The sequence below is a fragment of the Embiotoca jacksoni genome, unplaced genomic scaffold, assembly GCF_022577435.1.
Source record: "Embiotoca jacksoni isolate LCO1_2020_lvr unplaced genomic scaffold, fEmbJac1.0.p SCAF_25, whole genome shotgun sequence".
Lineage (NCBI taxonomy): Eukaryota > Metazoa > Chordata > Actinopteri > Embiotocidae > Embiotoca > Embiotoca jacksoni.
The window spans coordinates 5,642,281-5,660,869 of NW_027185376.1; the positions used below are offsets into that span (position 1 = coordinate 5,642,281).

The 18,589-nt window shown below is 42.6% G+C and overlaps 1 protein-coding gene across 4 annotated transcripts in view; it reads right to left on the reverse strand.

The window, feature by feature from the left end:
- The window catches only part of LOC138204482 (collagen alpha-1(XVIII) chain-like), a 52,341-nt gene that overhangs the window by 11,603 nt on the left and 22,149 nt on the right, over positions 1–18,589 (reverse strand). For all 4 annotated transcript variants that reach the window (XM_069159785.1, XM_069159783.1, XM_069159784.1 and 1 more), the window contains exons 3-13: positions 11,130–11,377; positions 10,868–11,038; positions 10,190–10,321; positions 5,309–5,383; positions 3,909–4,004; positions 1,592–1,718; positions 1,207–1,250; positions 733–921; positions 508–534; positions 252–305; positions 59–139 (exon numbers count right to left, since the gene is read on the reverse strand). In XM_069159785.1, coding sequence (XP_069015886.1) covers positions 59–139; positions 252–305; positions 508–534; positions 733–921; positions 1,207–1,250; positions 1,592–1,718; positions 3,909–4,004; positions 5,309–5,383; positions 10,190–10,321; positions 10,868–11,038; positions 11,130–11,377 — 1,244 coding nt within the window. The remainder of the gene's footprint in view (positions 1–58; positions 140–251; positions 306–507; positions 535–732; positions 922–1,206; positions 1,251–1,591; positions 1,719–3,908; positions 4,005–5,308; positions 5,384–10,189; positions 10,322–10,867; positions 11,039–11,129; positions 11,378–18,589) is intronic.

The window sequence follows — 18,589 nt, forward strand, 5'->3', positions numbered from 1 at the left end:
TCAACACCAGATGTTTCTAAGACCAAGAGAAGGCTGAAAAAGTTACTTAACAACCTACCATGAACATGGAGGTCTTGCTGGGTTGACCTGGAGGTCCAGGAGGCCCTGGCGGACCGGGTAGTCCAACACCAAGATCCCCCTGAGAGATACAGCAGTCGGATGTTTGTGTGTTTATTTGTACATTACTGAGATGAATTACATATTCAAACAAAAGGTCCATGACAGGGTATCAGAAAAGAGATATTGTTTACCTTTTCTCCCTGAGGACCAGGATCTCCTGGCATTCCAGGAAACCCTGTTGCTCCCTGGGAAAAAAAAATAGACAATCGCACAGATGTATCACAGTAACACAGATAGTGATATTAGGAATAGTTGGAATCAGCGTTTGGTATCAGCAGGAATATAAAGTGAAGCTCTATAAATTACGTAGGTTGAAATTTGCAACATTAGAGCATCGGTTTTCTGCACAGACACTAAAAAGAACCGATGAAAAAGGGTTTCACTTACAGGAACACCAGCTTCACCTTTGCTTCCCTGGAGAAGAGATAAAAACAGAAAACCAATCCATCATTTTACGATCTAACCTGCAGCCCGAGACAACAACAGAACAGCGCTGTTGGCGCTCTAAAAAGCTCATCTCATGTTCTGTAAATAGAAACCTACATTTAGTTCAAAAATACAATATTTTTTTCGTGTTAAAAATGAAGCAGAACACAAGCAGATAAAACTCACAGGCTGTCCATCTTTCCCAGGAAGACCATGCGGGCCTGCAGGACCTCGTGGTCCTTGTGGACCCCGTGGTCCAGGCTCCCCTCCCTCCCCCTCTCCCGATCCGTGTCCCGAAGGGCCGGGAGGTCCTGGGGGACCAGATGGACCGGGCTCTCCAGGCTCCCCTTTCTGTCCTCGGGACACCTGGAAGGACTGAAAGTTGAAATTATTTCATTAATTGGAGTACAGTAAGGTATAAAACGGTTTAGTTATACCTCAGTAAAAGGAGCCAATCAGCAGTCATGTGTGCATAAATTTATTTTAATAACAAAACCTTGATTTCTCATTATTTGATCTGCATAATGTCGGTGACTGCAGGGTATATTATAAAAAGTGAAGCAAATGAAACTATCTTGGGCATAATTGAAACACCACACATATACAGTACGTATTATTTTAATCTATTTTGCAGAAATCATTAATTAAATTCCGACTCACAGCGTCGAGTGCGGAGGCTGGAGTCTCGGTCTGAAATGATGTGACTGTAACACAAAACACAAATTAACACATTAAAACTAATCTGTTCAGTTTTGAGTGAATAATTATAAAAACTTTAATAATATGATCTGAAAAAAGGAGGAAGTGTGCAGAACGGTAACATATACGAAGGATGTGAAACTTTATTTCAGAGCAGGTCAGAGGAAAAGAAAAAAAAGAGACACACAAGGAGGTGTAGCTGTGTTAACGCCTTCGGCACCATCTGCTGGATAATTTGGGAACTGCAGCTGAGAGGGAGCAGCCCTGGTAAATACATTACAGCATCACTTCTACGTCAGCACACACATTTAAAAACAAAAGGCACCATCAATTAAACGTATTTTACCTTCAACTGTGGTCATCTCCGCTTCCTGTCCTGAAGTCTCCTCGCCGTCTTCATCATCGCTCGGTGACATCTGCGTGGGCGGAGCTCGGACCGGGACGCTGTAGGTGGGGTCCAGGTCCGGGAAGGGCTGTAAAACACAATGACAACCTATGAATACGTTCGCTCTGTAATGCGGAACAGATGTGTTCAAGTTTATATGAAAAAAGAAAAAGAAAAAAAGAACAACAAAAAATGTATATCGTAGCTGAACAAACTTTGAGTACTTTTTACCCATTTTTATGTAAAACTTTCTACAACTTGGTTATTACAGAGAACTAAAAAGACTACACGTGCTGTGTTCTACAATTTATGACTCTATCTTTTGTCTCTCTGATGTATTCATGAACAAACACTTTTATTTTTTTGGTTCTAATCCAACAAAACAAGTTGGAAAAAAGAAAATGTTTCCTCTCAGACCAGATCCGACTACAGCGTCGTACCGAGGGCAACACGTCGCACCAAACTGGCTCAGAGAAAATGTATTAATTCAACATTATTCCTGCGAGATGTGCAGCGAAGTGTCGTGACCTCACGCCTCAGAAAAGCCCGTTGCCTCGTTCATGAAGGATCTGCTGAAAATAACTGCCAAATGAAAAAGCAATAAATCTCCTTTTCTTTCCTGAAGAGCGTTGGATTAGAGTCTGACAGTCCTTCTATGTGCCGAGGGAGAAAAACTTTCAAAAAGCTCAGACCGGCTGGATTTGCACTGTCACACAACTGGAAAACTCCTCCATATATATATATAACAGGACTCAAGTCACTGAGGAAGCATCAGTGGCGTCAGATATTTGGGCTGTAGATGAGGAAGAAAATGTATCTCTCCTCTATGAGTAGATGGTTTCTATCTGCAGAGAGGCTTTAAAAGTTCTTGTGTTGTAAATTAGTGCACGATGCATGGCTTTTTCTCCTGAACAGAATTTGTGAGCACAGTCTTAAATGCTTTGAAAAGAGTCCAAAATCATTTTTATTTCAGTAGATTTTGATCAGGTGTCAAGCCAGGATGCCATTTTTCTTCTGCTAGACATTTATTTCATATATAAACAGGTAAGTAACTGTATTTCCTTCAAGTAATATTCACATATGAATAGGAATGTTGGATGAGAAGATTTGACTGTTTCTCATGTTTGTACGTGAACATGAAGCTGCAGCCAGCAGACAGTTAGCTTAGCATGAAGACAGGAAACAGAGTTTAGCTCCTCTAAATCCCACTAATTAACCTCTTATGTCTTGTTTTAAATGTTTAAATTCAGCCAGTGTAGGAAAGTAAGAGGGGCAAAGATTCCCCAAGAAATCGCAGAGTGCCTCGAAAAAACTGATTGAGGTGCAAAAAATTGCCACGAAGATTATGAAAAATTCATTAGCTTTAAAGTTTAGGCCAGTATCCTGATCCTACATTAAGCCATCATTATATTTTCATAAAATTTTTATATCAGACATTCACACGAACAGAGACCAAGTTCAATCCTGCACCTGCACTGACAAAGCCTTTATTTGATCCATTAACTTGTGCGTCGTACACGTCAGAAGTTTATGAGGAGCTACGTCAAAATATAAATAAAATAGTTTCCGACACATACAGATGGTTTTCTACACACGAGGATGAGTCGTGTACTTTTTATTTCCTCCTGTTGGCACAAATTGGTGACTTACTGTATGTTTGTTGATCTGGGCTCATGTGGCATTAGAAGCAGAAACTTTTTGCACTAATTTCGCAACTGTTTTTAAAAAAAGTGCCCCCAAAATTGAGTAAGCACCGAATATCTTTGAGACATCGACTCCGACCCGCAGAAACTTATCTCTGCGGTCTCTGGTTGCCTTTATGTCTCACAGTAACATTAAAATGAAATCTTATAAGTCGGAGAGCCATGCGACCTGTTTTTTCTCCAGCGTTCAGCCTTTCAGCTCAGCTCAGGTTACCGGCAACGATCCTCTCATCTAACGACAAGTTTCCCAAAACTGTGGGACTATTTCTTAAAGTAAAAAAAAAAAAAATTCCAGTCCTCGTCCTATCCTTGCGTCTCCTCACTGTTGCCCTGTAGTATTTTGTTTAATTAATTTGAGAGAGCACACAGCTGGCAGGGAGCAACATATATCATCATGTTCCAGCCTCCAACAGGCCTGACAGGATAAGAGCAGTTTTCTTTGGTCCACGTCCAGCTCGGCTGAATGGGAAAAACACAAGTATGGAGTGTGTGTGTGTGTGTGTGTGTGTGTGTGTGTGTGTGTGTGTGTGTGTGTGTGTGTGTGTGTGTGTGTGTGCGCGCGCGTGTGCACACACCAGGGCATACTCTCTCTCCTCCACAATCTTCTTCACTTCGTCTATTCCCTCAACGTCTTCGTAAGCGCCGCCGTCGCCGCTCCCGTATCCAGAGGCCTGCGGTGAAAACGAGAGCCGGGAAAGAGGAATCAGAAGATAAACATGAAGAGAGGCAGGAGAGATTAGCAGACTGAATGCCATTTGAGTTCAAGCTGTGGGGAAGAGAAAATTAAATGAGGAAACTGGCCAAAAATACAAGTAAGACAAAAAAAAAAAAAAAAAGAGACTTATCCCAGAGTTTGGTTCCCACAGTTTCTGTCTCGATTGTGTTTGCTGTCTTTAAAAAACACTGAAGATCAGAAATGTTCTAAACAATATCATCTTTTTAGGAAATCCAAATACTGAACAGATGATGGCAGAAAGAAAATTTGGCACCCGAGCTCCCACGAAACTCACTTTTGATGCACGCGATCATTGGAAACCTTAAACTGCCTGGATGAAGCTCTAACATACTCTAAACTGTCCCTTCTGTTCATATGCATACTATCCTTAATGTGGTAGTCTTATATTGCGCAATGTTGCCAAAAGTATATGGACAGCTTAACATTACACCGTTGTGTGTTATCTGTACGGTCACAACAAGTTATTTATTTTCATCACTGATTAATCTGCCATTTGGGTTTATTGATCCATTTGTTTACCTTCAAATGTCATAAAATAATTATTGTAAACATTTACAGAGACCAAGGGGATTTTTTTTTTTTTTTTTTTTTTTTATGCCTGTCTGACACAGTCCTCAAAAACTCAAAGACATCCCACTGATAATTATATAAAACAGAGGAAAGTAGCAACGCCTCACATTTGAGAAGGTTAAGCCGGATAATGTTTTGCGTTCTTGCTTGAAAAATGACTCGAATGATCAACAGAATATTTTTCTGATTCATTATCTACTGATAGACTAATTGTTCCAAACTGACTAAAAACCCTGAGAATGAATCTGCAGTAATATCAACCTCCACACTCTCTGAAAAAAGTTTTCCACCAGAGATTTGATCTCATTCATCAAACAGAACATCAACGAAGTCCGACACTGACGCCGGGAGTTCAGGAACCACTTACAGTCAGGGTTCCTGTTCATGCTGAAGATGCTCGATGGGGTTAAAGTCAGGTTTAAAAACATAAAATAAAAAAAAATAAAAATGCACACTCAGCACTCATGCATTGCGGCCCTGTATTCATGCACAACTTCCCGTAGTGCCCTTTTTTTTTTCCCCACCAGCAGAGGGAGTAACAGTTCCAGTTTTGCAGCGTCTGTTCTGGAAGAAGTATGTCCGACTGTTTCACAGCTTCTGGGTGTGGGTGTGTGTGGGTGTGTGTGTGTGTGTGTGTGTGTGTTAATGAGTGTGTTCACGCAGACTCACATATGGATCGTCCTCCTCACACTGGTCATCTGGGGCCGTGGGATCTGACTTCAGCACCAGCTGCTGGATGGAGCCCTGGAGAGAGAGAGAGACAGAGACAGAGAGAGGAGTGGCATAAAAGGCGAGTCGGCGTTTTATTCCGTGATAATTTACTTCATGCTGTGTCATTAAGTTTTATGGAAGCATAGCGGACATTTCCCACACACGGACGTGGCCTCTTTCTCTCCCGTCCTCAATCAGCACACACATAATTTATGGCACAGTACACATTAACGCGCAACACATTCGCACACTTGTCGCCAACATCTGGCTGGGAAACAGGTGTTTGTGTGTATGTCTGTGCTCCAAAGATCATTTTCACACCAGTATTTAAGCCCGAGTCCATAATTTATATATAAAACATCCAGACATTTTATTGGACAAGTCCTCTCACAATAATTACTTTAATAACGTTTAAATGTTTAACTAGGCTGCGACTGGCTGCCTGTCCAGGCCTGCGATCCACTGCAGGATAAGCAGGTAAAAAAAAAATGGTGCAGGATGCAACATTTATACAATGCAGAGAAAATAATGATAAAGTGTCAAATTCTAGAGTGGTTGTTTTTTTGTTGCTTTCTTGGATAATGATGTTTGGGTCCGTGCACAATCCCTCCCTTTGGCACCAAAGAACAGCTGCAACATCATCATGTGAGTAAAGATATAGAGTTACAGATGCTGCATTTGAGCTCAACACAAAAGGATTGAATTTAAAGTATCTCCGGATTATTTTGCATTTTAAAAAAGGAGGATTATGTCATTAAAAGGTGCCATTTTTAAAAAAAAAAAAAAAATTGGGGGGGGGGGGGGGGGGGGACATGAGGTTAATAACCAGGACACAGTTAAAGATGTGCTTCGGCATCAATGTGTCCACAGACCCCGTGTGAAGTGTGACGGTTTAATGCCCTCCGAACCCCGACTGTCACCGTGCGGCATTGTTTTATTCCACGGAGATTAAGACCATCTGTGTTTTACCGTGAAGAGGACATGTACCCTGCAGATTATGGCTGATTGATTATGGCTCGGCTAAACTTTGTCGTGATGCCTACTGGAAATAGTTCTGGCCGCAGGTGTCACGCAGGGAGAAAACAAAAAAACGCATTTTTAAGAATGAAAAGAAATGAGAACGAATCATGACAGTCGACGCAGGAAGTCAATATTCTGACAAGTTATCACAAAGAGATGTAAAGCTTTAATTCTGTGGCCAGATGCCTGATTTTAGTGCAGCTGTATGCAAATGAAAGTGAGGAGGGGTTTTTATCTGGAGGGGAAAGGGATGGTTTTACAGTTTTTAGGTGTACAGATGAGTGTATGGTCCTTTAAATCTGAGCACTGGTGTGCCTCATTAGATCAGTACATTCTTGCCAAAGACAATTTCAGCCAAGTGAATTAATCCTGAGCTCAGGCCAAATGACAAACACCTGTTTTTAATGGGAAGAAGAGCGTCCTGTGAAATTTAAACGGTGATAAAGGAGAGAGAAAAAGGAGGGATAGAGAGCGAGGGAAGGAAACGGGTGGATGCGACTTAGGAACCGAAATCAGAGGCATCTGTTTGTGCTGTAAACAAACGCATCTGAAACAAACTACGAACGCGCCACGCAACCTTTTCCGCTCCTTTCAAACAATTTGAAGAGGTGAAATCCCCTCTGAGCTGAAGCCACAAGCGTGCGGAGGAATGATTAAGTTGGTCAGTTTGTTAAAACTTTTCAATTACGCGAATGTAAACACTCAAAGGCAGTGAGTGAATTAGTCAGTGTGAGGCGGTTTGAGTGGCACATTTAGGGGTTGGAGCTTACCGCACACACACGCACACACACACACACACACACACACACACACACACACACACACAGATACGTCTATGGCACAGATGACTGAAACCAAACACAAGAGGCAGGTTGCTGCTGGCTTCAAACAGTGTAATCACAATCTACTTTGATCACTAGAGCCTCTAAATGACTCGCATACAGACCGAGCCATGTTTCCTGTGACGTCTGGATCATAGACTGTTTATAAAGGTGATGTGACAGCTCCTAAAAGTGAAGGCCAAGCATCTATATCGCCCCCTAGTGGCTGGTTACAGGTCATAAACTCGGGCTAAATAAACTATTTTGCGGTCTGAGTATTGTAAACAGACTGATACTGAAGGAGTCTTAAGATGCCAGAGATGCCTCAGGAGAAGGCTAAGTATTTTTCCAAGGTCCTGTTCTGTGTCTGCAGCGAGTCACTTTAACTAGCGCCGGCCAAGTGAGTGTGTGTGTGTGTGTGTGTGTGTGTGTGTGTGTGTGTGTGTGTGTGTGTGTGTGTGTGTGTGTGTGTGTGTGTGTGTGTGTGTGATATGAGCGAGGATAACGACTGAGATGAACTGAGGCCTCGACATGGATTCAGTATCTTTACCTTCACAAGTGAGATGAAAAAAAAACCCACAAAAAAAACCGTTGGCATAAAGACACGATTCTTATTCTGCACAATTTAAGTCAGAATTCAACAAAATAAAAAGTTGCTTCAAACTGTGGCTTCATAAAATACACTCAGAGAGACAAACGTGTTCAAGAGTCACTCAGGGAGAATAAAAAACAAAACAAAAAAAACAGACAGTATTTGAGTGAATAAACCAGCGGAGGAGGAAGATATTTTCATCCATTTGTTATGTGTTCGTGTCAGTGAGGGAGCTACTGCTGCATCGTGGCTGTTGTTGTTCTCCCTGACAAGAGGAGGAGGAGGAGGAGGAGGATCTTTGACAGAGCTGTGAGTGCAAACACTGAACAGCTGGAGACAGACGCTCAGTGCTGGTCCTCTTTGTCTGAGAGACGAGGAGACGGTGAAGAGAGTCGGGAAAGAGATGGAGCTTACTGGCAATAAATAGGAGAGGAAAAAGTCTAAGAGGGGGCAATAGGTGAAGTCTCTCAAACTTTTAATGGTCAGACTGAAAGTTCACAGCTCTGGAACAATGCTACATGCTACACAGGGCTCTCTCTGGGTTTTTATCATCCAGTCAGCAGTGAAGAGGCTGACAAACCACGGGAAATCAAATGCTGCAGTTTAATGCACTGTAACTATTCAGCCACCAGGGGGCTTCTTGTAACGCTAATTTTGACATCTTCTGTATCGCGTTCGCTCAAAATACTCATCTGGCTTCATCCATGCTAAGGCTAAAAAGTAGCCGAGTTACACGAAAAGATCGAACCGGTCGTAACAAAATGCCACAAACTGAGCCAGAGGCAGCAGCAACAGGAGCACCGAAAAGTCAGTGAAACACTGGAGGAGGGAAAACTGCTAACGCGGCTCTTTCCGATTATATAAAACCGTCCATCGACTGTTTCTACTGAGATTTAATCAAAGATAAATTGGTATTTTAGTGGAGATATAACGATTTTGTTTCCATGACGCTTTGGAAAAAAGAAAGTCCATGGCTGTGACTCGTGGGATAAAATCAAAAACGTATTTTATCCTAACTAAAATAAAACCGGATTTAATTGTAACACTGGGGGAAAACAAACATCGTGTTGGTGTGTCCCTGCGAGGCCTTCTGAGACGCTATAAAATCTTTAAAAATCGTCGTGTGTTTGTCTGTGGAAACAGATGAACCTAAAAATGTTTTAAACAATACTGATTTTGGTCTGAAATGAAACTCGAGCTCTTCGTGATGTACACACCGACGTCAGGCTTGATATTAAACCGCAGCAAGTAGACGAACCTGTTTGAGAGATTGTTCCAGTATCAACACAGACTCCCCTGTGAGACCAAGAAACACACACACACACGCACACACACACACACACACACACACACACACACACACACACACACACACACACACCCCTACGTGGCTCGCTGGATTTCTTTAAAACTCTCCTCAGATTTCTCTCATAAAATCTTAATAAGGAAAAAAAAAAAAAAAAGAACAAGAAGAAGCTGCTTGGCAATAAGAACTTATTTCCACTGTCCTGGAAATAAAACATCTCGTAGTTTGTCCGTCACATGAACTTACATAACAACGAAGAGGACCGGAGGTTGAGGAGCAGCACAGAAGAGGCTTGTTTTTTTTGGTTATTAAAGTCACAGGTCGTGTATATTTTCCAGTTTAGCCGCCGGCTACGAGTTGATTTATTCAGAGGAAGAATCGTTCGCGTGTTTCCTCATAGGAAATTTGTCTTTTCTTATTAAAATGTATTAAAATCAAATAATCTAACAATTCTTTGGACAAAGTTTTAGATTTACTCGATTTGTAACGAACACTGGCTCGACAGTGTGATTAGAAAACAGCAAATCACAGATGATCGGGAGAAAAATATCAATGTCAAATGTCAATAACTCTCCCGGATCTGAGTTTTTTTTTTCTCAGCATTTCGCACATGATCACTGTGAACCCACAAGGAGAGTCTTTAACAGCGACCGAAGCCTCCACCCTTATAGCGTATTGTTTGATTGCACTCTTTTTTGTTTTATTCTGGCAGAATTGGCAGCTGCACTCACAGTTGCACTCAGCGTGAGTTCTTCCAAGATGAAACACTGTCAGCCATATTCCACATATGTAAATCAAGACCAGCCTGTCGTTTCGGGGGCTCTCATAGGATGAGGAAGAGCTCATAAACCATGTACTCCTTCGTTCCTCGTTTCCCGTGGCGGCCGTGAAGCCGCCAGCAAACGCTATCGTCTTCATATCTCAAGTGTAAAAGCAGTCAGCCGCCCAAACGCCACATTTGCTTCTGCGAGTAGCCGCGCGTTCAATATCCACTCTGAGTGCACTGATGCAAACCCACTGACTTTAGGAATAAAGGAATGAACTAACCAGGAAAAAAAAACCCAGCTGTCAAGAAGGACAGCAGTAAAAGAAGTACTCACCACAAACCTGGCCAGGCCCGTGCCGCCGGCGTTCCCCACGAAGATCCCCGAGCTGGCCTCGAAGGTCAGAGGCTGAGCGCTCCTGGAGAACGCCACTCTGTGGTACTCCTCGCAGTCCATGTAGAGACGCACCTGAGAGGGAGAGACGAGGGCAGAAAAAACAACAACATGACGCGTTAAATAAACATCTCAGAAGGATAAATGCGACCTATCTGACGGCCCTCGGTGAGGACCGCATGTCCAAAATTGGGCGAAAGCATAAATTTTCACTGGAAATGTCCATTTTTTTTTTTCTGCATAAGACTGGAATTAAAGGATAAGTTTGAGGACTTTTCACCTTCACATCAGCGAGTCGAACTGTTTCACCGGATTTGCAATTTACTACAATACTCCGTTGTTTTTGTAATTCAGTTTTAGTTAATAATTTTGCCTTATTTGAAAATAAAAGAATATTTGTGAACCCCTTTTTTGTTATTATAATGTTTGCGCCCCGCTACAATCAAAATCAAAACTCCACAACGGTATGAAGACTAAAGTTCTTACATCAGTGAATTTTGTATGCAACATCCGCAGATCCAGTCAATTATTTCTCATTGAATTATTCGATAATGATTCAACGTTTCTGAAGAGAGCTCGTGAAGCGTCTTCACCCGGACGGAGCGAACGCCCCACGCTCACCTCGGCGCCCTGCACCGTCAGCGTGAACCTCGCCCATCTTCCCGTCAGGTCTCCCATCTTGAAGGAAGCTGCTTCCTGGGTCCCGCCTCTGGTTTCTGGGTCGGTGTAGTACAGTATGACTCTCTGGGAACCATCCTCCACTTCGGACAACGCCACACCCAACTGTGCGATCTTAAGAACGCAAACGAGGACAGCCTTTAGTTTTTCTTTTGTTTACATGTGGGAGAAAGTAAAAGAAATAGGGAAAATCACATCGCCGTACTTTCTGATAAGCGTCCGTGATGGCGAACAGCACTCCGCCGCGCCGCGTGGTCGGTTTGGCCGTGACCGTGATGGCGAAGTCGTGATAGAAGGGGTCGGGGATGAAGGACTTGGTGAGGCGGCCCACGTTGGCGTCGGGGCCGAAGCTGTACGCCGGGTAACCCTCGAAGCCCGTGACGAAGGAGACGGAGGGAGGGAGGGGAACGCCGATCAACTCCGTCAGGTCCAAGGCGCCCTGAGAACCCTGATCTGCAAAAAAAACAAACACAAAAAGGGGAGAAACCATGTGAGTGCAGGGGTAAAGAAAATATTGTTCCCATCCAACAAAGTGCATCAGAGTTCATCATTGGTCTCCTGACACCTTTTACCCAACGCAAATAAATAGACGTGGAAAAAGTCGTCAAACGAAGAGCGGGAAGAAAACTGATTGTTGCCATCTGGAAACAAAAATGGTGTGAAGGTTGAAACTCAACTTTACTGGTGAAGAATCTGACGGTTCATGAATTAGTTGTTTATTAGTATTCGGAGCGTCGAATGTCAGTCACTGGAAGTAAAGTGAACTATCTCAACAATCTTTCTCACCGCACTATGTCACTTTCTTGTATTATTTATACCGTAAAAGACCATTAAAAAAAAAAAGAGGATTATTGAGGGTCAAGTGTTTATTATGCATCAATTAGTTTGTGGTATGCGATTTTAAGGGAAATTGTCGTAATAATAACAATACATTTATCTGTATTGCACCTTTCGTGCAGGAACTGCAGCTCAAAGTGCTTCGCAGCAAGAAAATAACCTGCAGTGTTTCACTTAAAAAAAAGATATATAGGAACATAAAAACGTGCTAGAATGTAATTTCAACATATAAAAAAAAGAAATAAAATGCAAAAGAACGTCAAATTTGATATATGATGCAGAAGATGCACCAATAAAATACAATATATGGTCATTATTAAGGGGCAGTTTAATTATCTTTTGCTTTACATTTTACATGTTCCATCAAAATACACAAAAATACTTGATACGCAGCAAATCTGTGGGACGAGTTTAAATGAAAAACTGTCATCGAGATCAATATATGTTTTGCAGAGAGAGAAAAACAGACCTGAGAACAAATCACCGTGCGTATAATGAAAACCAGGACAATAATTCACCCCAAATAAACAGTGAACACACTTACACGGCCACGCTCATTAAAGCAGTCACAAATATTGTGAGAAAATCGAAGAGCTTTAAGACGGCAGGTGGAGTGATGGTTGCTACCGGAGTTGTCGACCAAAAAAAATGAAGCTGCCATGTGCAGTATGCTGCATGAGGGGGGGAGGGGGGGCAGATCATCTCTGCCCTCTGGGCCCCCCTAGTGGGTTAATCCTGCTTTGGGTCAGGACTGAAATGCTGCTCTGGAAATTAGAGCATTCCAGAGTCCGGATAGTGGCAGCTGTGTTGCAATTATCTTGTGTCATCTGTTAATGATCTAACAAAGAAAAAAAAAAAAAAAACACACTGAAAAGATGCATGATTGAAATTCTTTGTATACGATGTGCTTTTAAGAGGTTTTGAAGTATGACAAACAGTCGAGCCTGAGAAAGGAGCATCCGTCTGCCTCGTCAGTCACACACACACACGCACACGCACAGCACGCACTTTTTTTTTTTTTTTTCCACTGCCCACCTACCACAACACATCTCTCACACTCACACCTGGTTCTCCTTAGCATGAAGGAACAATCCGTCTGTTCTTTCAGAGCGTATGGGCAAGCAGGGTGCAGAGGGCCGAGGCATCTGGAAGGCATTAGGCTGGACGAACACACACACACACACACACACACACACACACACACGCTGCGCAGTGGCAGCTCCTGTAAATTAGACGTACCGCGTGGCGTGTGTTCGTCTGTTGTGCCAAAGAGCGACGAAGACCCAAAAAAACAGTGGAGGGGAAAAAACGAGGGAGACAGGCTGGGAGTGCAAACATTAAGACGCACACTGTGTGTGTGGCCGGTGAGGCACGCTTAACCCCCCCCCCCCCCCACACACACACACACACACCTCCCCCCTCCCTCCATCATTAATTGGATTGGAACCCCTGACTGACTAAGGCAATTAAACAAAACATAACAATGAAGGGCAACCCGCACCGCTCTGCTGCCGAACCTCCACCGCAGCTGATCTCGGGGATTTTACTGGATTTGTAGTTTAGAGTTACTTCTGCTAAAAAAACAAAAAAAAACACGCAAGGTAGTGTAGATCAGAGCGGTGGATCTGGCTTCATCTGATTGGACAACCGACGTCACTACGTCCCGCCCACCAATATCTGTACTCTGACTGCACCACAGGCCTGTCAATCAAACTGACACGCCCCCCCCCCCCCCCCCAAAAAAAAAAAAAAAAAAAAAAAAAACACGTCTTTTTGAAGATTATTTTCTAAGTAACAACTGGGATTATTTTCCGATGAACAAAACTGATGAGAAGGAGCAACTTCAGCTAACAACACCGAGATACCTCGTGGAGAAAATGTATTCACTTCTTGTTTCAGGAGGGAAATTGAATGGGAGTCTATGGAGCCGCAGGCTTTTTGGAGCCGACCTCTAGTGGCCATCGGTGGTATTGCAGCTTTAGGCACTCCTGCAAGCAATTTTAGGTAATTAATTTGGTAAAAAAGATCTCAATTAATACTGAACAATCCAAACGTGCATCTTCAGATTATTTCCAGACTTAGTGTGGGTGTGGTCTTATTATAGATAGATTTTCACATAACAGTAAAAAAAAACTTCACTTCAATTGAATTGCAATTCAGCATTTACATTTTTGGAAGTCACTTTATGTCCAAAGTGTCCATAGAAACAAAAAGCTGGATATCATGAAAATTGGAGGTGCGATAAACAACTGAAAGCATGTTCAGTCCTCTTAGTTCATATTTCTTTTGACTGGAATTTATTGACGAGTACGTCTGAAATAAAGAGAATTGGTCAAAAAGTATTTTTCTTTCTTGTGATTGTCAGAATTTTTCTAATTATTAAGCTGATACAGTGAAATCTGTAAGAGATATCTTTCAAATACTCGTTGACCCATTTCTGACTGACAAAAAAGTCCTAGAATCAGAGCTCGGTGACTGAATCGTGACCGCCAGACGCGATCTTCACTCCATCTTCTCTTTTGTTCTCACTGATGAAGTCCTGCCAAAGTCTTTCTGCCCAAAATTCCCACAGCGAAGTCTGTCCGCGCCGTCGTTTGCCCGACGGTGACTTCACCGCAGATGTTTTCCTCCAGAGTCAGAGACTTAACACAGCTGGACACATCGCCGTGGAAACGGGGATACACTCCCCGCGTTCGCTCCAGTTCTCATGATGCTGCAGGACTTCACAAGAGCTTCGGCCAAATCACTGTTTTTTTTTTTAATCGTCTGTCATCATCCTCCCGACGCCATCTCATTATTGTTTGATAAAACAGCTGATCACGTCAAAGGAAATCTGGCTTGTGAACATCACCGTCTTGATAAAGCGAATAATAAAGTAGAGCAGTGAAAACATGTAACGCATGCCAGGGCAAAAAAAAGATTCTCACACTGTGAGAAAGTTGAGTAATTCCGGTCAGGGTGTGGCTTTCTCCTCCGAGTATCCGGCTCTGGCCGAGTCGGAGCTCCACCTGCGCTGGAACAAGAGAGCGGAGGACGGCTGGGGAGATGCAGTTGCGTGTCCTGCAAGCGAGTGTTCGTAATAAGTTCAAGGTGTTTAAAAATAAAGTACAAGAGGCTGCCATGCGATTCAGCGTTTGAATACCGGAGGAATAAAACTGGCTTCATCCATGTGAACTCCCTGTTCACGAGAGGGGACGGGGGGGGGGGGGGTTGAGTGTTGGAGTACCAGCTGTCAAAATTAATGGAGATGAGTGTGTGATGTCATTTTAGTGAAGACACAGAGTGACAATATATTCACAGGATTCGCTGTGCTCTTAAAGCCTCCAGACAAAAAGAAAGAAAGCTGTGAGCTCATTTCTACCGTAAGCATCATCTATATTTCAAATATTTAAACTGTTTGGCCTTGGGTAAAAAAAAAAATTTCAATTACTATACTAAACTGCTCCTCAAAGGCAATTCACTTCCTATTATCAGTCAAGAATATATTAACATCCACTTAAATGGAGAGTTAAATGTGTATTTCAGGGAACCTTTTGCATTCATCAAAATCGGTGAGAAGATGCAATTATGAGGTCAAGTGAGAGAAAACCAGTGAAATCAAACACCTCAGCAAGTAAATATGACATCGGGTCAGACGGGGCGAAACTCTCCCTGCAACTCTTGTAGGACTTGTAGGCCTTAATATACAATAATAAACCTCTCATACTGAAATATGTTTCTTTAAGGGAAATGCCTCAGCGCTGCTCTGGGTTGTAGTTTCCAGTCGAAAAAAGGCAACAAGAGAAGTGACGCGAGTCTTCACAGCTCAGCGATGAGAAGAGGAGTAAAAATGTTTGCAGAGAAATACAACTTCCTGCGGCTTGTCTTCCCGCCCGCTCCTCTCCTGATCCACTCAGTCGAGTCGCAGAGTCGAACCGACGTCATCCCTCTAGTTTATAAGCCGGACACGTCATTACATGCAATTAAACCGGTGATTTTCAAGTTCGGCGCTTCTGATTGAAAGTGCAGCGTTTTGATGTTTTAAACACATTCTGGCGAGCTCTGACTTTGTCACGTTATAATACCAACCGCTTCAAACGCGAGAAAAAAGAAAACGAGGCGTCTCGTAATAGCGCGGTGATGACGGATGCAGTCGGACAGCTCGACACGGCGTCGGCCACAATCACTTGGCTGTCAGTCAGCGCGCGGCGGTTTGCAACGAGCCGTCACATCTGATCACGGACTCGCACATCTTATTGAAACCTCTTCGACATCCCGTCTCCATGGAGACCGCGGCAGGAATACAGCGTGTGTTTATGCAATTTACAACACCGCTGCTCATCTGGAAGTACATATGCACAAAATCCCACAATAAATAACTCAAATATTATGCAAGTATTTAGACACATCACCCCCCCCTCCACCCCCACCCCCCCCCATTCCCTCATTTTCCCGTAATTATTTTCACCCTTTTCTGATTCCAAACATGTTTTTGCTTGATGGAAGTTGAACTGGGGTAACTTACATGCAGATAGATTTGCAAAAAATCTCAGTGAAAAAGAGTTAGCTCCGATAAGACTGCGATAAAGAGCAGCGTTGAAGAAAATTAAAGCCAGACAACGAACAATACGCAAAAAACACTGATTTAATGAGGTGCATTTAGTCATTTATTGGACATAAAAAGCTGCTTTTTGCCAGCAGATCTTCAAATACTGAACGTGTGAGTGAATGAAGGGAATGCAGCTGCTAACAATTGAATCACCAGGCAACAATAACGCGCTTGACAAAAATAGAAAGCCGACAAATTAAAATGCAAATGGTATTCAAATTGAATGGCTTTCTTTGAAGGCAGGGAATCAATTATACATATGTATGATGCGGAAAATATTTTGTTAAAATGGCAAAACATGAAAAGGATGCAGTTCAGTCGTAAGTTTTTAACGAACCACGTCAGACATTTCACACCTGTTTTATTTTAAAGACGCTTATTACGTTTAACCAGATTTGGATTTTTACAACTACAGATTAATGCGCTCTTTTTCTTCACACAGACAAAACACGACTCCTCTCACATCCTAAAGGTTCTCAGTGTTCGACTGAGTGACGTGAGATGTGATCTGGGTTGTGACAAGCAGAAAGTTAAATTAATGTGTGAGACCAGATGAGGCTACAGGCCACGCCCCCATTTGGCACAAAGCTGCTCTGTTAGCGTCGAGCTAAAAGTGCCAGAGGCCGCGCCATTATTATCAAGAAAAGCACAGAGTCTGAGACGAATAGATCTTGTTGAGGTTGACGTCAGAAACAAAGACACTTTTCTCTCCTGCGTGAACGTTTGAGAGATTTGAGATTAAGCTAGTCAGCCCGGAGCAAAAAGAAACACACTAAATGCTGCTATAATTACGTGTTTCTTGACTTTGCTACATCACATTTTGCTTTCAATAACAATGAAAACACTATTTGTACCCCCAAGAAAGGAGGAAAATCCTACTGCTAATGCCACCGAATCAAATTCTCATCCAGAAATATTGGCTTTTAAAATCTCTCTGAACTCCCTCGATTTATACGAGAAGCAAGTTTAGCAAAGTATATTTTTATTATTACTTAAGCCAGCGAGGAAATAAGATTAAAAAAAAACAACCACATTCCCCAACAAATCCACTGAATGATATAATCTTGTTCCAGTAGATAAATGACTATCAAACCCCAGAGAGATAAAACTGCATGATGCGAGTGTGGCTATCATGCTCAAGGAGAAATGTGACATTCATACATCTTAGGAATGAGGTAGCACCTGCGCATGTGACTCCTGTATGTCAGGAATGTGATAGTCCAGCTCACATAGGAATAAGAGGCCCGCGTTCACAGAAACAGACAATCCAACCCCCCGAACAGAATGTCTCCAAGTCAGCAGGCTACCACATTTGCTCAATTTGATGCAGCTATTCAGAGAAGTTTTATCCAAAACAGACAGCTTGTGGTTGATATGGCATCCACTTATGGATCCCGACGGGGAAACAGATCACATGGTGTTGCAAGCACCTTGCAGCAGCAGCAACAGCAGCGGCAGCAGCAGCAGCATCAGCAGCTGAGCCATATGAGCCACAAATGGAGACTGAGGAGATTATGATTTGTGTGGGAAAGTTTCTCCTACTGTTTAAAAGATGGGTTCACCCAAGTAATGGAAAAAAATAAAAACCTGTTTTCCAGTGGTAGAAAGATGTCGGTTTGCTTATCTGGATGTCTGTTTCTACCTCCGTTCCTCTATTGTAGAAGGTGAGTGGAACTTTGTGATGCACTGGAAAAATAAAACTGTATTTTCAGGTTTGATAATCTGATTTAGTTTTTCTTCCAATTTGTCTGTGCTGCCACCTCAAGTATAAATCAGAAATTAGGACAGCAACAGAGTCCTATAAATTCACCCTAAATACTCTGATTTAGTCCTGAGGAAGCACAGCTTCAATGGAGCCCTTCATACACTTGGAAATGCAAACAGATACGTGGAGCTGCCATGTGGGGTTTCCAGAAGTGGGTAAATTGGCTCGTGCAGCTTTAATGTACAGCAGAAGCATAAGAGGAGCTTGTTCTCAGTTTGGTTAAGGTCTGAAAATGTCAGGATGTCCGACCATCAAGAGACGCTCGGTTCCTTTTAAGTAACGTCTCGAAAACATTCGCAAAAAGATATGATATCGCGAGATACAGCGATATTAAAAATGTACAATGTTTAGTTTTTTATTCCTGCCAGGCTATGATGACATTTTGGCTCCATCAATCCCCAAAGCACCGGGACAATCTCCACAATGAAAGCCAACATGAGTTCATTCTTTAATAGCCCTGCAACAGGACATCAAC